This window comes from Anomaloglossus baeobatrachus, chromosome 1 (genome assembly GCF_048569485.1).
Source record: "Anomaloglossus baeobatrachus isolate aAnoBae1 chromosome 1, aAnoBae1.hap1, whole genome shotgun sequence".
In the NCBI taxonomy this organism is placed as follows: Eukaryota; Metazoa; Chordata; class Amphibia; order Anura; family Aromobatidae; genus Anomaloglossus; species Anomaloglossus baeobatrachus.
This window is the reverse complement of record NC_134353.1, coordinates 817,424,634-817,449,023: the sequence shown is the minus strand read 5'-3', so window position 1 is coordinate 817,449,023 and position 24,390 is coordinate 817,424,634. Positions and strand designations below refer to the sequence as shown.

The following is a 24,390-nucleotide window of genomic DNA, read 5'->3' as shown; positions in this document are numbered from 1 at the left end:
TTGTGTAAGTGTCATATCTTTGGTTGAATCCAAGCTTATCACCTTGTTTTTCTTTTTAGCACATTGTGGCAAGTGCCTCTTTCTTACACATTTGGACCTTGTGAAGGACCCACATGTTTTAATGTCTTCTTACTCAATCAAACGAAAGGTAAGTAATGTCATCGTAGAATCAATTTTAGACATTATTCCATGGTACAGATAAAAAGAAAAAAGAAAGGATCAAGGTGAACACCTGCATGCAACAGCTTTTAAGAAATGCAATAGACACATACCGTATTTTACAGACTATAAGACGCACTTTTTTTCCCCCAAAGTTTGGGGAAAAGTGGGGGGTGCGTCTTATAGTCCAATGGCTGTGATTCGGTGGTGGTGGAGCTGGTGGGGCGGGTCATCAGAGGCAGGTGCAGGCTGTAGCTTCGCTACCCTGACCACGTGGGCCCGCTCATTTGATATGCATGCCCATCATCCAGCCCATCATCTCTCAGCCTTTAAGCCAGTACTGACAGGTGAGCAGGGGATGCGCGCATACTAAAGAGCCGGCCCGCATGATCAATCCAGGCAACTACAGCCTAGAGTGATCATGTGCGGCTGTATTCACTGCCATCATCATCAGTGCGAGGGGCGGTGAATAAGTACGAATACGGTATACTCACCGTTCCCCTGCAGCATCGCAGTGTCCTCCTGTCTGTGTGCCAGCTGATCTGTGTAGAGAGCGGTGAGCACAGCGATGATGTCATCGCTGTACACACGGCTCCACATATGTCAGCTGGCACACAGACAGGAAGCGAGCGATGCTGCGTGGCTTGAGGAGAGGCGAGTATACAGTGGGAGTCCTCCAGCTGTTCAGTCAGGTGATGTGCGGTGACAGCTGGAGTCACTGCTGATCCCGGCGGCTCACTTCACTTGCGGCCTGACCCTCAGAGAGCGGTCGTGTTCTATCGCTGCTCTCTGTGATTGTCAGATGTAGCAGAGCTGGATGCATCGTGGGACGTCGTGTTGATTACATCATACCTGGGTGTTTTAGGGGTTAATAAAGTGGTGAAAGAGGGTGGTTTTTTGACTTTAATTTCAAATAAAGGATTTGTATGTGCTTGTTTTTATTTACTTTCACTTACAGTTTGATAAGTCTCATAGACGCCTGCCATCACTAAGCTAGGACCATTAACTCCTTATTACCTCGATTGCCACCGCATCATTGCAATCTGGATGAGCTGGGAAAAGTCCCAGGACTGTCGCATCTAATGGATGCAGCAACTCTGCGTGGCTGTTGGCTGATATTTTTAGGCTTGGGGGGCTCCCAATAACTTGAGTCTCCCCAGCCTGAGAATACCAGCCCCCAGCTGTGAAACTTTATCTTGGCTGGTTATCAAAATTGGGGGAACCGCACGCCATTTTTTTTTTTTTTTTTTTTTAAATTACCCCCATGACCACATTTTTGCGTAAAAAATTTATTTTCCTATTTTCCTCCTCTAAAACCAGGATGCCTCTTATGGTCCGGTGCGTCTTATAGTCTGAAAAATACGGTAGTTAGAAGTCCACTACATTCATAGTGATTGTTCCTCCTCTCATGTGACTACCATGTGAAAGCTTCCATAGGTGTAGTCATAGAATGTTAAAGTTAGAATTGACCTCTGGGGTGAACGTGTCCAACCCCCTGTTCAATGCAGAATTCCCTAAACCATTATTCTGTATGGAATGCTATGATCAGCCCATTTATTCTGTATAGAGGGCTATGTGGGGCCCATTATTCAGTTTGGAGGACTACGTGGGGCCTGTTACTTGGTTGACCTCCGACTGTGCAATTTTTTAATTTTTTCCCTCAGTGTATTTGAGTTTGACATCCTTTCCCTATACTATATCACAATAATCATAGGCAATGGCAAAATACGATGAGCGGTGGCCCATTGAAGATCTGGTCAGACGTTGCATTTTTGCAGTGTTTTTTGGCAGCGTTTTCAATGAGTTTTGATACAAATTAAAAGCTTATTTTTACAGTCCCAGCAAAAGCAATGACATTTCATAAAGCTGCGGAACACGGTTGTTTATTTGGCCTGACTGAAATGGGAAACGTCTGCGTTTTTGTAAGAACGCTAAAGACCCCGTCACACACACAGATAAATCTTTGGCAGATTTGTGGTTGCAGTGAAATCATGGACATATTGTTCCATTTGTACACAGCCACAAACCTGGCACTAATTGTCCACAATTTCACTGCAACCACAAATCTGCCAAAGATTTATCTCTGTGTGTGACAGGGCCTTAAGGGTATGTGCGCACAGTGTGTTTGTAGAGTGGTTTTTTTTTTTTTTCCCATGCGTTTTTAGTGCATTTTTGTCACAGAACTGCATGCAAATCTTTATGGCAGCAAAGTCAATCAGAATCCTGAAGTTTTGTGTACCGGTTGTTTGTTTTCGTTTTTTTTTTTCTTCAGATTTGGTGCAGAAAAAAATCTGAAGCATATCAATTCTTTCATCGGTTTCACAATGTTTTTCCACACCAGAATACATAGAAAGCGCATTGAAAAAAATGCTTGCAAAAAAAAAAACTAGTCAAAAACACAAGACAAAACCAAGCATTTTTTCGGCCAAGAGATGCAGAGTTGGTGCAGAAATTTATGCAACCAACTACTCAGGTTGTGCACATAACCAAAACGGCATACAGGATAGAATGTTTATCATTTTGTCCATTAGAATCATTAAAGTGGCATAATACTCTGAGAATGTGTTTTTTTTTTCAGCAGTGACTTAGCAGTTAGAGATGTGTCCAGGCATCTTCCATCCATTTCAGTGATTTCCAGGTCCCCTTCAGACCTCGCAGGGGTCTGCTGGAAAAATGCTTGAGTTTCCCATTGATTTTCATTATGCTCGTTACTCGAAACAAGAACCCAAGCATTAGAAATTGCTCGGCTCAAGTAACGAGCACCAGAGCATTTTAGTGCTCGTCAATCACTATTGGCTATCTCTCCTAGCTTTGCATTGTTGGCAAATTTGATTAGTTTACCTATATTTCCCTTATCTAGATCATTTATAAAAATGTTGAACAACACTGGGGCCAAGACAGAGCCTTGTGGTACCCCACATAAAATACTTCCAATTGGATGTGCAGCTATTTATTACTTTTAGTACGATCACTTAGTTATGAATCCATTTAACCGTAGCCTTGTCACTCCCACACTTGGTCACTTTTTCAATAAGGATAGTGTGAGATATTTTATGAAATGCTTTGCTGAAGTCAAGATATACTATATCTACCGCATTTCCCTGATCCATCCAGTGAAGGAAATTAGTCTGGCATGGCATCACTCAGGTGATTTGCAGTCACAGCTGGAGACCTCCACCTGTGAGCGCAAATCATCCCGCGACTGAAGTGAGCCGCAGCTGGAGGACTCGCATGAGTGACGGCACTGCCGATAGCGCGGCTTACTTCAGTAGCGGCCTGAACCTCACAGCAGTGAACCCGTGATGTCATTGCTGTGACACACGCCGTACTGCGGGACCCGTAGCTGTGAAGTCAGGGGTTCACCCAAGTTCATTCTGTTCGCTGCAGCTCTTTTTGTACTCACAGCTGGCAGTCATGTTCTATGACGCTCACTGTGACAGGACAGGGATGTAATAGAGCTGAATCGCCGTGGGACCTTGTGTAGATTACTTTGGACCTGGAGGGGTGTTATGGGGTTAATAAACTGGTGAAAGAGGGGGCTTTTTATTTTATTTTAAATTAAAGTATTTTTTAGCTGTTTGTAGTTATTTACTTTCACTTACAGATTACTGATGCGGGGTGTTTCATAGACGCCTGACATTACTAACCTATGGGCTGCCATTAACCCCTTATTACCCCGATTGCCACTGCACAGGGCAATCGGGAAGAGTTGGGTCCAGCGCCAGAATTGGCTGGAAAGGGTCAAATAACGATGGGCCTTCCCACCCTAATAATATCAGTCCCCAGTTGTCTGCTGTACCTTGGCTGCTGGTATTCGAAAAATGGGGGGAACCCCACGTCATATATATTTTTTAAATCAAATAATTGAAGAAAAAAAAAGTGTGGGATCCCCTCTATTTTTCATAATCAGCCAAGGTACAGCAGACAGCTGAGGGTTGCAGCCTGCAGCTGCTGCTGTTCCTGCGCTGGATAGGCAAAAGGGGGAGAGCCCCCACATCATTTCTTCACCCCCCCCCAAAAATGAAAAAACTTCTCTATCAAGCTATTCTGTTATTTCTTTCTATGTATTCTATCTGTTCTTTCTTATCATCTATTCTATATGTTCTTTCTATCTATCTTTCTATTCTTGTTATATCATCTATTCTCGCTATTTATCCATTATCCTATCCTATTTTGTTTCTCCTTTAAAAAACGCATTAACAAAAACAAATCAAAAACGCATCAAAAATAATAATTTTATTCATTTATATAGCGCTTTACATACATTGGCAACACTGTCCCCATTGGGGCTCACAATCTAGAGTCCCTATCTGTATGTCTTTGCAGTGTGGGAGGAAGCCGGAGAACCCGCAGGAAACGCACACAAACTCGGAGAGAACATACAAACTCCTTGCAAGATGCCCACCTACATTACAAGTGTTTTGGGTTTTTTTTTTACATTTCCAGGCTCCCTCACAAAGGGCAGTTTTGGTTGCAGTTTGTGCGCAGAAAAAACTGCAGCGTGCGCATGTAGCCTATATGCTTTCCTAACCTACTATGCAACACCTCCTCCTCTTGTTCAGCCTGCTTCTTATAAATAGGTTGTATCCTTCTAGCCTTGTATTCCAGATGTGTATTGTCCCACAAAGTTTCAATGATGCCAATGACACCATATCTCTCTTCCTGTGTTAGTAGCTCCAATTTGCTTTGTTCCCTATGCTCTGTGAATTTGTATAGACATATAAAAAAAAAATTTTGTTTAAAAGAACAGAAAGTCCTCAGTGGTTGATACCTTTTAATGGCTAACTGAAAAGATGGTAATAATTGCAAGCTTTCGAGACTACTCAGGTCTCTTCATCAGGCATGGTATAACACAAAATCTGAAGAGTCACATATTTATACACAACAGGACTTAGAATAGTGTCACATATTTATACACAACAAGGTATCAACCACTGAGGACTTTCTGTTCTTTTAAACAAAAAAATTTTTTTTATCTCTACTGGCTAACACGGTACAAAGATATATTTTACTTATAGACATATATTAGCTTGCCGTCAGTTTCTCTTGCTCCTCTATTTTCATTCATAATAGACGTGTATTAGTAGAAATAGTCTCCTTTAAGAACTGAAGTCTTGATACCCTATCAGAAAAATCTTTTGGTTTGGGTATCTGGAAGACAGCACACTTCTCGTGAGGTGATGTCAGGTCGACGGTTTCTGTTCCTCTCTGTAGGGAATCCCCCAAAACCGCCACACCTCTCTCATTTTCTTCTCCACACCACTTCTTTTTCTCCCTTCAAGAGGCCTCTGATTGCTCCCTGGAGTGTTGTTTGTAGACAAAGAACATTTTTGATGTACATCTTCGTAGTTGTCCTGCGTGAGAACCTGGTAGCGGTTCTTCAGCGATCTGGGTGCTGACTGCCTCCTCATGTTTCTTTTGTTCACATGCTTCCATTTTAGATTCTTTAGATTTTTTATTTTTTTTGTTCTATTCGAGCTAGTAGGAGAGTGCACCTGTCTTCATTAACCCGTTTGCCCTCCGGCGATTATTTTCAGTTTTTTTGTTTTTGTGTTTTGCTTTCCTTCTTCCAAGAGCTGTAACTTTTTTACTTTTTCAATACTAGCACCATATGAGGGCCTTTTTTTTTTTTGCAGGACGAGTTGTATTTGTAAATGAAACAATTAGTTTTACCATATAGTGTACTGGAAAACGTGAAAAAAATTCCAAGTGCGGTGAAATTGCAAAAAAAAGTGCAATTGTTTTTGGGATATTTTATTCAGTGTTCACTATATTTTAAAGCTAATGTGTCACTATAATGCCTCAGGTCGGTATGAGTTCGTAAATACCAAACATATATACTTTTCATTTTAACTATAGGGTTAAAAAAAAAATTAGACTTTTGTCCAAAAACAGAGTAATGCTTTTGGTGCCATTTTCTGAGACTCGTAGTGTTTTCATTTTTCGGGATCTGCGGCTCAGTGACAGCTTATTTTTTTACGTCTTGAGCTGATGTTTTTCAATTAGACCATTTTTGTGTATATATCAGGTTGGGCCCAGGAGGGGGACATATATTCCAGGTTTTGGACATATGTACCAGGATGGGGACACATACATCAGGATGGGGACACATGCACCAGGATGGGGACATATATACCAGGAAGGGGCCTAGAATGGGGACGTGTATGTTCCAGGAAGGGGGCTGCGATAAGGACACACATACTGGGATGGGGGCATATATACCAGGAAGGGGCCCAAGATAAGGACATGTACACCAGGATGGGAACATGTACCAGTCCAAATTTTGCACCAGGGAACATTAAACTCTAGTTATGCCTCTTGATAAGAACTTACAGTATTTGTTCACACGGAGGGTTTTTTTTTTTTTTTTTTTTTTTAAGGTGGACAAACCAGACGAGGTTTTTCAAGTGGAAATCCCTTTAGGGTCACACCTCGTTTTTTTAGTATTTTTGCATTTCATGAAGTAGTTTTAAAGAGTTATTGAAGACCGAGTCAATCAGGTGATGCTTTGAAGAAATGACATGCTCAAAACATTTCTCAAATGAAAATCAAGCTGAATGTCACATAGACCACACTATGAAGAAAAAGACATGGATCGCACATCCCAAAAATACAATGATCTAGAGCCGCTAGGCAAAAAATTAAATAGAACATGGGGTTCTTTTGTTACCATTCTGATCAGATTGTATTAAGCCCACTGCCACGTCACGGCAAACCTCTTGAGTGGGTCCCTAACCTGAACCTTTTTGTGCGGCACTGTGCACTGACCACCACCGCAGCGACAAAGCGCCAGCAGGGCGGGCGACCTGGTGCCTCACAGCACCCATGCTGCGAGGCGAAGCCCCCAAGGCTCCAGGCCGCGCCGCCCCACTGACACGACACCACCACAACAGCAGCCACCACACAGTGAGAGGAGCTGTGCACTCACCTCCCACTGGCTCCCATATGTGGATTGGGAGCAAAAAGAAGGCAGACTCCTCTTGCAGTCTCCTGCTAATTAAAATGTTTTTTGCTTGGATCTGCACTCCCCCCCCCCCCCCACCCACACCCCCCATTTGGCACAGGTGTTTTTAATCAGCAGGAGACTGCAAGAGGGGTCAGCCTTTTTTTGCTCCCAGTTCACACATGGGAGCCAGTGGGAGATGAGTGCGCAGCTCCTCTCACTGTGTGCTGGCCCGTGTAGTGGCCGCTGTTGTGGTGGTGACGTGTCGGTGGGGCGGTCGGGCCTGGAGCCTTGGGGGCTTTGCCTTGCAGCATGGGTGCTGTGAAGCACCAGGTCGCCTGCCCTGCTGGCGCGTTGTCGCTATGGCAATGGTTGGTGCACGGTGCCGCGCTACAAGACTTAGAATAGGGACCCACTCAAGAGGTTCGCCGTGACGTGGCAGTGGGCTTAATACAGTCTGATCAGAATGGTAACTAAGAACCTCATGTTCTATTTAAATTTTTGCCTAGCGGCTTTTAGATCAATGTATTTTTGGGATGTGCGATCCATGTCTTTTTCTCCATAGCATGAATGTCACATAGAAATGAATAGGAAGAGTCTTCTACACTTTTTTTTTTATGTTTTTATTATTATTTTTTTTTTATAAGGATTTTGCATTTGCTTAAAAAATAAGAAGCTCCTAAGCAAAGTTTTCAAACCGTATTTCATCCCAAGAATATAAAGGGTTTACGATAATCTTCAATTTTCTGTTTAGGTAAAATAGTTTTGCCAAGTGAGCCCTCCTGGGTGAAGTTCAATGTGAAGATGGCAGGATACTACATAGTGGATTACGGTACAGATGGTTGGGACGCCCTCATTAACCAGCTCCGAAGCAATCACACAGTCTTTGCTGCCAGTGATCGAGCCAGCCTGATCCATGATATATTTATTCTTTCCGGGTAAATTACCGATTTCTTTATTCTTTCGGCTTCTTTATTTTGTCAGGAAGGTAGGGGCAGCTTTTAATATAGTGAGCGTGTAGTTTTTACTTTAACCCCATGATAAGGAATGATTTATTGTCTGTCGGTGGATGTATTTTGGGCTTTCTCCCGCTGCCTGCAGTATGTTTTATTGGAATGCTGTTTGTTTTTCATACTGGACAGGAAATATTCCCTGACCTCAGACTTGCTCTGGATGTTTCAGCATTCGGCTGATTTATTGACATTGCTAAGTGAACAAATCTCAGCATCTTGTGGTTTTTACTATGTACACATTTCGACTAACCCAAATTCTGATTCGCATCACTTGCTACTTTTTAGATAAATACCCTGCCCAGCTGCAATTTTAGGGAAACAATGGCGCTATTGTACCAATTTTATACATTCACGGATGTTAGATGTTACCAAAAACAACAAGAAAAGTGCAGTATAGAGAATAAAGATTAAGTAAAACCTAATTCTTGCTTTTTTTTCATATCAATAACCGGCATTTAGTGGAGATAGGTGCTAAACTGAATCTGTATTAGGTTAAGCCATCTGAAAACTTGATAAACTGGCCAAACATGTAAGAGAAAAATTTGCAGACTTAAGGCCCCGTCTCACACAGAGATAAATCTTTGGCAGATCTGTGGTTGCAGTGAAATCATGGACATATTGTTCCATTTCATTGTTCCACAAACCCGTCACTGATTGTCCACAATTTCACTGCAACCACAGATCTGCCAAAGATTTATCTGTGTGACAGGGCCTTTAGACTACGTGCCCGATTCATCAAGACTGGCATTGTTAACACCAGTCTTGAGTCCATGAATCGGGAGCATCAGATGAGTGGCGTATACCTCTCTGTGTGCCTCATCACAAGTCCCACTCCAGTCCCTGCTGGAGTAAGATTTGTAGTGTAGCAAACTCCGCCGCTCATCATTACTTTGACAAACAGCAGTCATCATGCCCCTGTCGTGCCAGGCTTTGTCCATTTGTTGTATGGTGTTGAAAATGGTGTAAGAACTCCAAAAATCACAAAGTTTAAGCTCATCCTCGAGTTGCGCCAAAATTATGCAACTTTCCAAAACCTTTTACACCTGAATACTGGCGTAAAAGATTTGATGAATTGGGCCCATTCCGGGTGTTTAGACATCCGAAAACTACAGTTGCATTTTAATGAGTACAATGGAGAACACTTATTCTCATTAGATGAGAGAAATCAGTGCTCATGCTCGACCACTGCTCCATTCATTCCTTATGGGGCTGTCAAGCGCTGTGCTCAATGCTTGCCAACAGCCCTCCATAGAGAATGAGTGCAGCGATAGTTGAGAATCCGACCTGCCGCTCCCATTTTGTTACAGGGATACACGTTCCCCTATCCTGCCAAATTGGTGATGAGTTGGTTTCACTGAACAAATACAGCTCTAGGACTTGAGAAATTTGCACTTGTTTCTGGCTTGTTTCTTGCACATATACAGGCCAGCCACCTGATAATGCCTCTTTCCTTGCAGTCACTCATCAGTAGCCATGGCTTGCTTCTTGCTTTTTTGTGCATTAAATCAAAATAAAAGACTGGAATATGGATATGAAACGTTATAGTTTTAAAATGTCATGTTGATGTAAATACATTTAAAGGGGTTGTCCACTACTTGGACAACCACTTCTCATTCACCATGTTTGCCCTCCTTAAAATAAAAAAAGCTGATAGTCCCCTCCGGTGCCGTTTCCGTTCCAGCAGTGTCTGCGTTCGCTCTCCTCGGGTGATTGGTAGCGCCAGCTTCACTCTCCTCTCTTTAGGACAAATCATACATCAATAGGAAGTGAGAGAGCAGTCGCAGCCCTGGCTTCCTATTGATGTTCTACTCGTTGGGAAGAGTGAATCCGGTGCTGATTGAGTGCAGGGCTCGCGTGACATTAACAACCTCACGTGAGCACCAGAAGAGTGAGTGCCGACATCACTGGAACGGAAGGGGAGTAGGCTTTTTTTTAATTTAAGGAGGGCAAACCTAGTGAATGAGAATTAAAGGCAACCTGTCAGGTGCAGTATGCCCCCAGAACCACGAGCAGTTCTGGGTGTATATTGCTAATCCCTGCCTAACTGTCCTGTATACACTAACATAGATAAAGTGATCTTTAGAAAACGTATCTCTAAAGATCCCATATGATATGCTAATGAGGCCAGGGACTAGTCACAAGGGCATTATTTCCCTTGTCTGGTGGCCCTCTCTGAGCATGTAAGTACGCCCCTGTGGGTATACTAACATGCTAATGAATGCACAGCATTAGAGGCATGGCTGCCCTCACCTCTGCTGCCACTACTGGTTTTTGGCTCAGTGCACATGGATCAGAGGTCCCCAGACTTCAGGTCATGCGCACTACAACAGTTTGAAGCCAGGACGCATACACCCAGCTTAATAATGTGCATGACTGGAAGTCTAGGGACTTCTGATCACGTGTACTGAGCCAAAAAGCAGCGGTGGCAACAGAGAGGTGAGAGCAGCCATGCCTCGGACGTTGCACATTCATTAGCATGTTAGCACGTACACAGGGATGGGCTTTATATGTTAAGGGGGTGACTAGCCAAGGGAATTAATGTCTTTGTGACTAGTCGCTGGCCTCATTAGCATATCAAAGATTCTTTACAAATACTTTTTCTAAAGATCTCTTTATGTATGCTATTTTATGGCTGGGACGGTTAGGCAGGGATTAACAGTATACACCCAGAACTGCTAGTGGTTCTGAGTACATATTGCACCTGACAGATTCACTTTAACTCTCCCCAAAGTACCACTGTAGCTCGTTACAGATGCCAACACTTTGCACTTCATTGTTACAATGATTTGCTGGTTGTATGTCAAGAATGTTATATTACAGTTGTGATTATATTTGTACTATGACTGTCATCATCTACTATTGTTTAGTATGAATTTGTATGTCCTTTAACTGAACAACTTTATGTATTGGTCCTTTTGTTTTGCCAGTGTTGGAAAGATCCAGTTGTCAAGGGCGTTTGACCTTCTTGCCTATTTTGAAAATGAAATGGACACTTCCCCCATCAGACAGGCACTGCATCAAATCCGCAACATTCAGAGTCTCCTAGCTAAACAAGGTTTTGATTTTCCAGCAGCCCAATTAGAGGTGCGTGTATTTATCTACTTTATTATTATTATTATTATTATTATTATTATATTTATTTGGATTTTTTGGTATTTAAAACTTAAAATTTCCTTCAAGTAAATTTTTTAAATCAATAAAGGAACTGATCATGATCCCAAATACTATTAGTTTGCAGCTATATAGTTTAATCTAAATAAATACTGATACAATGTGGTCTACAAAAAGTGCAGCTACAGGGAGGAAATCAACTTTAATTGACCCAGGAGCCGCTGGCTTTCAATGATAAAGGTTTATCCAGAGCAGCTACAGCCATCGCTCACTTAGCTGTGATCAGCGGCTGTAAGCATACCCCAACACTTTGATTAAACCCCTGCAGCATAAATTAGGCATTGCATGGATTGTCTGACTGGTCTTCAGGGCTTCTGAAACTGAGGACCTCAAGAGAAACCTAAAACCTGAATCTTACCACAAAGACTAAGATGACGTCAACAATCTCCTTCAATTTTCCTTTTCATGATCACGTTTTTGTGCCGCTTATAGATAGCTAAAATTAATTGACTTCTATCTTTTACTCTAGAGGCGCATATTTGACCTTTTGAGCAAACAAATAAAAAAACAGGAGTGGACGGATGATGGAACATTGTCTGATCAAGAACTAAGATCATTGCTCTTAGATTTAGCATGTACTCATATGGATAGTACCTGCATCCACACTGCTACTGAGCTGTTTAATACCTGGCGAATCAATGGAACAAGGTAAGAGCTCAAATTATGGGCTTAATGGGGTGGTTCACTACTCTGCTATAATGGCCACATTCCTGTAAAACTGATAAAGAAGGCTTTTTATAATTACCTTGTTCAGCCAATTCTGCCTCTGAGCGGTGCTATTGCAATCTGCTCATCGCCATGAAGCGACCCCCTAAGCTCCGTGACCTCTGAGATCCGGTGATGTCATGTCAACTTCCAGTTGACCCGACATCATCGAGGAGCCCGGCCCTAGTCTTCCTGAGTGACTGGGCTACGGGCAGAGTTTCACCGTTCATTACAGCCCAGCATCTCGCACACTCTCTCCTGCGCTGCACAGCGCCATGCTGGGCTATGACGAGCGACGAAACACCGCCCACAGCCCAGTCACTCAGGAAGACTGGGACCCACCTCTGTGATGTCGGCGCCATTTGACTTTTGGAGCACAGATTTTCGTACAATAGCATGCAGACTCAATTTGCAGGGCCCCTAAGTGCCAGAAATACAGGAACCCCCTCAAGTGACAACATTTTGGAAAATTACATTACTTTGGGAATTCATCTATGGGTGTAGTGAAAATATTGTCTCTGAAAACATCTGTGGAGTCAAACGCAGTGAATGTTGCAGAACAATAAATTGTAAATAAGCTCTTGTAGTGCTTGTACATTGTGCCCATCCCATGCTTCTGGAGACACACACCCCATAAATTAATCCGACCTTCCTCACTACAATAATGCCAAACATGTAGATGTTAACTGTGGTGTAGGCATATTGTGGTGTTCGGAGAGGAAGGGGTCAATTGGATTTGGGAGCTTAGATTTTTTTGATAAGACAGCTTTAGGCTATGTGCGCACGTTGCGTACTGGCCCTGCAGAAATTTCTGCAGCGATCTGAACAGCACACGTGCGCTTCAAATCGCTGCAGAAAATGTCCGTACTGAAAAAAAAAAGCCGATTCCATGCGCTCTGACTGCAGCTCCTGCCATAGACAGAGCAGGAGCTGCCGGCAGAGCGCAGGAAAGAAGTGACATGTCACTACTTAGAACGCGCGCTTCGGGCAGCAGCTGAAGCGCTGCGCTCTAAGACGCCACGTGCGCACGGCTCCTGCATAATCTTCATAGATTATGCAGGGGACACAGGACGCATGCAGTTACGCTGCGCTACAAAGCACAGAGTAACTGCATGTAATTACGCATCGTGCGCACATAGCCTTATTCTTTAGTTCAGTATGATTACAGCGATATCACACTGATTTTTGTTTTATATTTTGCTGCTTTTACACCATAAAAACAATTTTATAGAACTCAAAATTGTTTTGTATTCTGAGAACTACAGCTTTTTTTTATTTTTTCGCTGACAGAGCTAAATGGCTGCTTGTTTTGATCGCGTTTTATTCCCCTTTTTTTGTCTGCTGATTGTTGAAAAGACAGTATTTGCTATTATTTTTTTTTTTTTTTTTTTTAAGTGTTCACTGAAGAGTTTAACGAGTGATCATTTTATAGATCGGGTTGTTCTGGACGTTCCAATACCAAATGGCGTGGGTACAGCACCTATGCCCTTCGTGATGGCCTTGACGTACCCATACTTCATTGGTTGGTAACCCATTCCTAACTATGACGTATAGGTACGTCATGCAAATAGAGGATAAAACGTGAATATGTAAATATGTGTTGACGGGAGACAAGTGGAGGAGAAATGAGATTAGAACACTGGATGAGTCCATGAATAGAAGCCAGAGAATATTTCACTAAGGATCCACCTAAGGAGATGAGGGAAAGGCAACAAAGAAATAAGGAAAATATAGCTACAAATTATAAATAAATTATATATAATATATATATATTATATAAATATAAATATATATATATATATATATAGACGGACAGAGGGTTGAAGAGAAAGGAGGGAAGTGGTAGGAGTACAGGACAAATTGGATAATGGAGTGGGAGCCAGGAAGGGAAACATTAAATGGAGGAGCCACCTAAAGAGATTAGCTGAAGGTAACAAAGCAAAAAAAAAAGGGAAAACCATACATATAAATAGTAAAATCTAAATACGTGAATGAAGGACAAAATGTTGAAGAGAACGCAGGATGGGCCCAAGAATAGCAGCCAGAAAGAGAAAATTAAATGGAGGAGACGCCTAGAGAGATGAACTCAAGACAGCAAAGAAAAAAGTATACATCTAAAGAATAAAATATGAACAGATGCATAAAAGGCAAAGCATTGAAGAGGAAGGAGTGGAGTGATTGGAGTGCTAGAGAAATGGAATAGAACTCGGGATGGACCCCAATAGTAGGTGCCAGAAAGCGAACGGTTACCGGAAGAGCCTTCAGGGGCGTTGAAGGAAAGGAAACCCAGGATAAAAATAATATGGATGTATACCTTGCCGTAAATTAGTAAAATGCAATCTTTGATATAAATAAACATAGGATATTTAGTTAAACACTTTTGATCAAAAAAGTGTAAAGGCATCCCAACACAACAAGGTATACCCAATTCAGGACTGTAGAGTAGTTGAAGGTAAGGTAGAAAAGGAGAATGAAAATTAAGAAACAAGTGATAGGTGGAGAATTAGAAGGGAAACTTGTATGAGAAACACTCGAGAAGATATTCCAGACTGGGATAGAAGTGAGGTGAGTATGAAACAAGGGCCATAACTGTTACCCTGAGATGGGGTTTTGTGCACTGAATGGTGCCGTACAAAATGGTGAAAATTAAAAGAACAAAATATTTTGCTTGAGAGGGGAAGATTATTTCTGGGGGAAAAATGTGTGGTATGGAAATAAGAGTATAAAGAGTGAAAAAATGAACTGAGCGGTTTGGTTGGTGTCTTGTGACTCTCGATGGGAGAATTATATAAGGAAGAAATTAAACTTCTACGCTTAAAACGATAGACTGCGCGGTAAAGTGCAATGAATCTGAAAATAGGAACTAATAAAAATTGAAGAAATTCTCAAAAAAGGATTTGCCGATGGTTGAGATGTAATAGGAAGGAAAGGTCTATTTTGCACAGGTACAATTATATACAAAAGAGGAGGGTGGGGTGGGGAACATATGTTTTTTTTTTCTCCCCATGATAAAGACGCCATTACAGCATTGATACACATTCTGAATAAAAAAAAAACCTTACTATCATTGTTGACGAATTCATTCACTGCAGCCACCAGCGCGTTTTCATCCAAATGGATCCTTTAAAAAGTTTATAAAACCTCCTACAACTTCTTGTATTATCAGAAAACAAAATACTATTTGAGATGTAGACTGAGCTGCTATCATGTTTTTACCTTAGATCATCAGTTTCCATTTGTAATCTTGAATATATTTGTCTCCTCAGTCTCCCGTCATCGGTCAAAAAAATTGTATTTAAAGTTGGAGCCCAGACAGATGAGGGATGGGAACATCTGTACCTTATGTATTCTACATCACTGTCTGAAGCGGAAAAAATCAAAATGCTGGAAGGCCTGGTCAACACCCAAAATGGCAAAAAGCTGCAGTGGTATGTATTTTAACCCCTTCTCAACTGGGCAATTTTTTTTCCTTTTTGGTTTTTCCTCCCCTTATTCCAAGAGCCATAACTTTTTTCATTTTTCTGTCGACATGGCCTTGTGAAGGCTTGTTTGGTCTCTGACCCAATGTTTTTATTGATATCATTTGATCGCCTCCTATGTTATTTGAGTGTTGCAGCAGCTGAAAAACCGCAGTTCTGGCATTTATATATTTTTTTTTCCTCGCCAGACCTTTTACAGATCGAATGAGGTTTTTTCTTTAAATATTTTGATAGATTGGCTGTTCACCAAATATGTGTACTTTTTTTTACCTCTTAATTTTAATGAGGAAAGAGGGGTTATTTAAACTTTTTATGTATTTTTTTCATATTTTTTTAAAACTTTTTTCATTTTTTTTTTTATTGTATTTGTTAGTCTCCTTGGGGACAGATTGACAGTGGCCTTTCACAGGTTAAAGAGAATCTGTCAGCAGGATTTTGTGTAATCTTAAGGCAGCATGCTGTAGAGGTTAACACACAGATTTCAGATATGCCTCTCTTATCCACTTTGTGCTGTTTACCTGCAATGTTTGTTTTTGCTTTAGGAGATTATCATTGCAAAGCTACTGTCGCTCCCAGTTTTCATTAGCATTTCAAGGTCTATAGATATTGTATTTAGAGAGCTTGGATGGGGACAGCTTTCTCAGCTCTGCTACACCCTAAATCTAAGGCTATGTGCGCACGTTGCGTACTAGCCCTGCAGAAATTTCTGCAGCGATCTGAAGAGCACACGTGCGCTTTAGATCGCTGCAGAAATGTCCGTAGTGAGCGCCGATTCCATGCGCTCTGCCTGCAGCTCCTCCCATAGACAGAGCAGGAGCTGCCGGCAAAGCGCAGGAAAGAAGTGACATGTCACTTCTTTTTGCGCAGCGCTTCGGCAGTAGCCGAAGCGCTGCGCTCTGAGACGCCACGTGCGCACGGCCCCTGCACAATCTCCATAGAATGTGCAGGGGACGCAGGACGCATGCAGTTACGCTGCGCTACAAAGCGCAGCGTAACTGCATGAATTTACGCAACGTGCGCACATAGCCTAAAAACTAATTGTGTCAGAACCGCTGCACCCAGTAAAGTTGAGTGATCCATTGTTGGATTCAGGGTCTTTTTGCCTTCAACATGCTTGCTCTCAGATGAAGTAGCAAAAAGCTGTTGATAGATTCCCTTTAACAGCCACGGGCAAAGCTCCACTCCACACGTGACTGTTAGAGGAACATGATGGCTGAATAACCCAGCCATCATCTGTCAGCAGTCAAAATCAGGACACAGGCATGTGATGTACAAGTACGTCATATGTCGGTGAGGGGTTAAAGGCCGCAAGTTTTGTTGTTGTTGTTTTTTTTTTTTTCCTTTTATGTATGGAGGGGTAAAATGTGTACAGTAGAGGCAATATTATCTATGAAGATGTAGCCGGAATTAAAGTATAAAGGGGTAACACTTTAGTTTAGGGGGTGAAGAATTCTAGAATAACAAACACTATTCTGTTAGAATGGGGTTTTTTTTTCTGTTTAAAAGGGTTTTTTAGGGTTTCAGGAAATCCCTGTCCCTAGGCACAGATTGTTTTTGAAAATATAAACAACCTATGTTTTACTCTCCATCCTTGGGTGCTGCATTGCAGCCTCCACCATTTCTCCTGGTGTCTGGTATTGTATGCAGCACTGCGGTCATGGTGTCAGCGTTGCACCCAGTTAGTAAGCTCAGCGGCTTGGAGGGCATTGTGCCATCAGCGACGAGCTGGTGAGCTAAGTACTGCAGAGCGATCAATGTGATGTCAGCGCTGCAGACAATACTGAGACTGGAAGCAGCGGTGGATACTCAGCGCTGGACCCGGGAAGGAGGAGAAAAATTTGTTTTGTTTTATTATAAATCAGAAGTTTTATGAAACTAAAAAAGCCCTGCAAATTATCTTATTTATTTTTTTATATCAAATTTTTTTTTTCAAAATTCTTTACTATATTTCCATCTCATAGAGTAGGACAACTGAATGCTTATGAGACCACATGCCAAAATCCAAATCTTATCAAATACTTATTTCAGCATTTGTCCAGATGCATCAGAACTGAAGGTGTCATTGTGAAATACTAAAAAAATATGATCTATATAATAATAGACTTTATTAATAGACTATAGAAACCCCCCAAATAATCCGGAGTATGAGTGCAATATGTGCAATAGTAAGAACATGTTCACGATCTGGGCATTTCACATACAAAACTCAAAAGAAAAAGACAAAATGGCCATATACCCTTATAATAAAGTAAATCGTATTAGTACATGTAAATAATATAGGGTACTTGGTTAACACTGTTTGAATAAAAAGGCGTCAAGGTGTACTCAGTTGGGACGGTCCTACTTTTAATATATTTTAATACATTATTTTATTCTATGATATTGTATACTAATGATCGTATGTCCTTCGATGTCTGAATGATTTATTCTGTACACCAGGTTGATGTTCGCCAGCCTTCATGGAGAAGGTATAAGATCACAGGACTTTCCCATCGTCATCCGTCTTGTTAGTAAGAATGTTCCTGGGTTTCTACTGGCTTGGAATTTTGTAAAGCAAAACTGGGATACAATTACTCAGAAGTAAGTGTGAACTAGTCTGTGGCAAATGTTGTAGCTGAATAATTACTGTAGATTTCAGTACATTACATGTAGACACTAAATGAGATTGAATGACCTACCAACCAGCTAGAGCAGACATGGGTGAAGTGCGGCCTTGGGGCTTTCTGTGCCGCCGGCAGACCAACACTACCAAAGGACTGTAAATGGAGGTGTCCCACGCCATGCGACCGCCCTCCTTCCAGTTTTCTCAGTTTCATCAGTTTTTGCATCCTCCGGAAGCAAATACAATGATGGAACAGGGAGCTGTCAGATCCCTCTTCTACCATTTAGCCTATGCGTCTGGGAACATGCCAGTTGTGTGGAGCCCCATTACACTCCACAGACTGGAGCAGTGCATTATGGAAATGGGGTTAGGTGAATAGATATATTTTGATAAAATCATCAGTACTTGTGGGAACATCATACTGTGTGTGTGTGTGTGTGTGGGGGGGGGGTTTGTGTTCACTGATCATATTGTGTGGGGGGGTTGTGTTCACTGATCATACTGTGTGGGGGGTTGTGTTACATTGTACCCAATACATTGTATTTGGGTTGTGTTCAGAGATTACATTGTATTTGGGTTCTGTTCGGAGATAATACTGTGTGGAGGGCGTTTTGGGAAGATACTGCCTGGAGGGCTTTGTTGGAACATCATATTAAATGGGTGCTTGTGTGGGGACAACATTGTGTGGTTATTTTCAGGAAACATCACACTGCATGGAGAACTTTGTGGAGACATCATACTGTTTGGTGGGCTTTAAGATAACTTTATTGTGTGTGGAGCTTTTTGGGGATATCCTAGTACTTGGGGTAAACTTTATGGGGACCGATTACTACTTGGTTGGGCTTTATGGCGACATCTTTCTGCATGTGAGGCTTTGAGGGGACATCATACTGGGTGAATGGCTTTGCGTGAACATCGTGGTGCTTGGGGAGCTTTATGGGGACTTACTGTGCTTTGTGAGAACAACATACTGCTTGCTGGACTTTATGGGGATATTGTACTGCATGTGAGGCTGTGTGGGGATATCATATTGTACTGGGTGGGAGGCTTTGTGGGGACATCATACTGCATGGTAAACTGTGTGGGGACATCGTTCTCTGTGGGTGATGCTGGCTTTGTGGGGACACTGGATTGTTGAGGTGGAGGTTAAAAGTGTTTGTGTGAAAGAATAGACCAAAATCACACCTGAGCAATGCATGCTACTAGTTTCACCATACAGGAGGCGTCTTGAACCAGTCGTCACCAATAAAGGCTGTTCAATACTTTTTCCCTGTATCATTTTTCATTATTACACTTAATTAATGGACATCTATTGTTTGATTTCTTTGCTTGTGTGGGTTGGATGGGTTGTTACCAACATCTGGTGAAAAGTTCATGTCAGTTATTTGGTTTTGAATACATATTACAATAAGCCCTATTATAACATGTATTAGCAGTAGCAGCTAGTCAGTAGACTTAATTCTGCTGAATACTAAGTGATAGAAATTAATATAAAATAATAATATGCAGAATTTAGTTCAGTTTATTGGTTCAGCCGTCCACAACAGTCAGTCTCTAATGTGGCCCCTTGGAAAATGAAGTACGGTACCTATCCCTAAGCTGTAGTCAACCCACAGTTAAGAGTTTCCTTGGTCCATGTGTAGTGACAGCTGTCGTGGGTGCCAAGAGAGAAGTCACCTGGTCTTGGTGCCTTTGCAGCATGGAAGCCCCTTATCACATAAGGCACTAATATTATAAATGGTAGGTGGGAGGTAGGTAGGTGGGAGGCTCAGGTACAGATTTTGCATTAGGATTCAAAAACATTTAAGTCACACCCTTCTTCTATACAGACGTCACACAGATGTGTGAATGTAGCCTTACCTTTATAGTGCTTCGGTACAAATATAACACCACTTCACCAATGCATGATATACAGTATTCTGTTTCGAAAGGGGGGTACACAAGTTTTTAAGTACAGTAAATACAGATTTATCAATATGAAATTATTTTCTTTTCTAGGTTTCTTCCTGGGTCGTTCCCTATACAGTCCATTGTGACCAAGACCACCTCTCACTTTGGAACTGAGGTTTACTTAAATGAGGTTAGTTACTTACCTTAATTATAGTTGACATTTCCCCGAAAATAAGACAATGTCTTATATATTTTTTTGCCCCGGAAAATGCGCTAGGGCTTATTTTCGGTTGAGGGCTTATTCTCAGGGAAACACTGATAAGGGAAAGTTTGCCCCTCAAAAAATGCAGATCTCCTGTCCCAGGAGAGTCATATTTACCAGACCCCGGTGTTGGCGTCGCTCCGAGGTCTTCCTGCGATCTTCGGCAGGAACTCCCAGCAGGTATATGGCACGCCGTCCTCCCCTGCACACACACACTCCAGATCACACACACTCACCACATCCAGCGATACAGATTGCTGCCGGCCGGCAGAGAGTCCTGGGACGCAGTGCGTTGGAGCGTGAGGACGGAACGCATGGAAGACCTGTTGCAAAAACGCAACGCGTGTACCCAGTCTTACTGCTGTAAGTCTGCTATAATATACTGATTACACTTATATTCCTGCAAGTTTACCAAGATTCAATGACACATTATTTAGCTGCAACACTCAGAGCTCTATAGTATGTCAGTAGCCATCATTATTTTTATTTTGGAGAAGTCCCTACTTTAAAAAATCTCTTTTCAATCATTTCTAGAATGTAATATGAGTTTTCTCTTTGTAACATTTCTGGGGTGTTTTTTTGCTACTTTGCCAATTGATAATCTAATGTTTAACATAACGCACAGTGCCTTCACTGTCATGATTCTTTGGTGCCGCAAGTAGGCAGGCGCATGACCGCAAGTACGTGATTTGCATACACGTGGCTATGTGCTGACTATATGTGCGTGCCCTCAATACAAGTGAATTGACGGAGGACGGATACGTCTAGTTGGAATGTGGCCAGAAGAATGCAAATCCGGTACTTGCAGTCACATGGCCACCCGCTCCCGTTGCCAGAGAGTCCCTTTAAATGAAAAAATGCTTTCTGTCCCCAATGTTATTGACTATTAACAAATAACCATTTTGTACTATTATGGGTATAAATCTACGTCCCTTTCATTACCATAGACCACCAGAGCTACTAATTGTTTTTACTAACCCATAAAAAACTCTAGGTAAAGTAAAAATATGAAGTAGTAAATAGAGAAAGTTTACTGTTCAACTCTTGGTTACACTTTTACTGAGTATTTCACTTTTTTTTTTTTTTATGTATACAGGTAATACATTTCTTCAATTCTACTAAAGGCAAAAGCCGAGAGATGTGGTGCGTGAAAGAGGCCACTGAAACCATCAAACTCAACATCCAGTGGATTGACAAAAACCGTGACAACCTTAACTGGCTGTAGATCACCCAGCCATATTTGTGTTGGGGGATACACTGTCAGGCCATTAAAGCACAGATCGTATAACACGCATCCTGCAATGTCGTGGGGACTTCTGGAGGGTTCTTGACAGCTCAGGGCAAAAAAAATAAAAATCCGTTTGTATGAGTGACTGGTCATATGGAGAAAGACTGTATTTATTACAGGGTTGTGGCAATCACAATGTTATTACCCCGTACTGCACTGTGCCAAGAGAGGCATCCAACGGAAAGCAATTTCTACGACCACTGTGCTTAACCTGTCGGAAACAAATTGGCTTGGAGGTTGTATGCGTGTGTCTACAGCAAAAATTGTGTGAGAATGTGGATTTCTAGACTATGTACATAAGAAATACATCCAGATTCACCATGGAGCTCGGGATTTACTACTTCTAGGACAGGAACCTCTGTTATCGTTTGTTTTAACACTGGACAGACTTGTTTGATAAGAATCCGTTAGTGTTTCGCTGCCTTTACCCCTCAGGTTTTCCACTTCGCTCGTGAAACTAATGTAAGACTGCAATGCTGTACATGGCGAGTCACTGCTCCTTTTTATACAGAGTGATCATATATGTTTGCAGATTAAGATAATATAACATAATCGAGAATGCTGACATTCTCGGACTGTGTAGTAGGCAATAGAAATGACTGTTTTATGACTGTCTTCTGAGGTGCACTATGTTTTATACCAGGCTTGTGTTTTTTGATATTTGCACTCCCGTGAAATGACCTATTGTAAATGCTAATTGAATAAGCCCCTCCCCGCTAATTGTATGATTTCACTCACGTCGGGAGAAGTGCTGCAATATGTAACAAGGTCAGCGAAGGGTTAATCAAATCTAGGAAAATCTCAACAAATATGTTTATAATTAAATGATTTTTTTCAAATGGCAATATGGAATAGTCTTCATTGTGTACAGCGTCGGCAATCGATTTTGCGGGATTAATGAAAAAATGGGAAAAAGAATTGCCACCAGATGCGCGAGCACTACAATGTCAGGTTACTAGAGTCGAGCAGATCAGACACTCTGAAAGGGCCCAACTCGAGTAGCGAGTATAATGGAAGTCAAGGATTGGGCAGTTGGGCTCTCCGCCCACATACCGCCAGCCATACACAGCATTTCTGGAGGAAGGAGGGCAGGGTTTTTAATTTTTCTTTTGATACATTACATCCGAAAATGTTGTTTTAACCCCAGTGAGAGCCATTCAGAGACTGCGACTACCTCTGCCTGGGGGGCTGCACACATCATGCAGTGGTTGTAGTCCTTGTTTCATGGATTTGACATCCGAGCACCCGCGATTTTCAGCGGAGCACCACATGTACCCAAGCACCCTGATGCTTGATCAAGTACCGAACAATGGCAAGCACACTTGCGCATCACTAATTGTGATATTCTTTACAGACGTGTAAAAAATGCCCGTGTCACTCCAAGTGCCACACGGTGGTTGTCCATGTGCTATCCGTGATACGTGATCTATACTCTCTGATTGCATATGGACATACACTCACCTGTCACGTTCCTGCTCTCCATGGTGCTGAACTCCTCGGCTCTGCAGCGTCCGTCCACCGCTCTCTGCAGCTACTTCCGGGCCGGCTCTGGCTGCATTCATGAATATGCATGAGCCAGCCTGGAAGCTGCAGAGAAGAGCACAGGCTGCACAGAGCGTCGCTGGAAAGGTGAGTATAAAATGCTTTTTATTTTATATGTACGGGTTTTTTTTTTCTGGTACATGTTTCACTGATCACACCATAGCGTGGTCCGTGGGACTTCAATGATGCCATAAAAAAATGGACTTTTCTCCGTGCGGCAATCATGGATACGCGTGTACACCTCATGGAGACACGGTCAGTGAAAAATCACTGATGTGTGCGCAGACCCATTGATTATAATGTGTCTGCATATGTCAATGATTTTGGTACGTATAAGAAAAAAAAAGCACAAACGTACCAGAATCACTGACATGTGAAACAGGCCTTAGGATAATTTTCATGTTTTCACTTTACATAAAGCTAATATTATATCTCCATATTCGTATGTTTTCTGAAAGTACCAAAAACGCCTGACACTGGCAGCCAGTATTTCTTAATAATAGGTGCCTTCATACAATTTTACATCCTACGTTACGTAGGAAAATGAATATTTGTGCCTAAGCAGAACAATGGGCAGCACTTCCTTGTAAAAGTTTAATATGTGCAGGGCACCGACCAGTCATATCTATATCTACATGTATATGTCTTCACCAAATCATCAAAGCTTTAGAGATCAAAAATCTTGGTAATTCAATTGCTGTTAACCCTTTAGTGATAGCTGGCAGACATGTACTGCAGCTGTGCACTATATTACTATATGGCGAGGGCTCAGTAGCTGACTCCAGTCTGTAAGGAACTGGTGCGGGCTGCATTGCATAGTCGGCACGCACAAGTAAGAGCAAAGTTTAATTGCATCATTTTTACATTTAAATAGAGCTGCGAAGCGTGACAGATCATTTAAAGGGCCTCCAAGATATCTGCCATCAGTATAGCGCCCATCATCCCCCTAGGAATATGGGTGAACCAGTGGGTTGGTATGGAATCCATGAGCCTTCTAAACCAGCAATTTTACAATACACTGCAATGCTTGGGTATTGCAATGTATTGTACAAGAGATCACAGGTTCATGTCGTCTAAAGGGGCTAATAAGTGCTAAAATCATTAAAAAAAATGTTAAAGCTATAAAAAGTTTGTCAGCCCCTTTTTCCTCAAATGTAAAAAAATTAAAAAATTGTGTATCCCATACAGTGAATGCCACATCAGATATAAAAAGAATTTACTTTGTTCGATCACTACACTCAAAAAATAGCAACACAAGCCAAGTTTTCTTTTGTTTTTTTTAGAAAATTTGAATTAATTTACTTTTTCTGTTTAAAAAAAAAAAAAGTAAATTAAT

The 24,390-nt window shown here is 41.8% G+C and overlaps 1 protein-coding gene across 1 annotated transcript in view; it reads left to right on the top strand.

Moving 5' to 3' along the window:
• Window positions 1–22,357, top strand: part of LNPEP (leucyl and cystinyl aminopeptidase) — a 125,746-nt gene extending 103,389 nt beyond the window's left edge. The window contains exons 11-18 of the mRNA XM_075325068.1: window positions 60–148; window positions 7,857–8,040; window positions 11,043–11,199; window positions 11,756–11,934; window positions 15,258–15,419; window positions 17,910–18,050; window positions 20,071–20,152; window positions 21,321–22,357. Coding sequence (XP_075181183.1) covers window positions 60–148; window positions 7,857–8,040; window positions 11,043–11,199; window positions 11,756–11,934; window positions 15,258–15,419; window positions 17,910–18,050; window positions 20,071–20,152; window positions 21,321–21,449 — 1,123 coding nt within the window. The 3' untranslated portion in view covers window positions 21,450–22,357. The remainder of the gene's footprint in view (window positions 1–59; window positions 149–7,856; window positions 8,041–11,042; window positions 11,200–11,755; window positions 11,935–15,257; window positions 15,420–17,909; window positions 18,051–20,070; window positions 20,153–21,320) is intronic.
• Window positions 22,358–24,390: the final 2,033 nt, after the last annotated feature.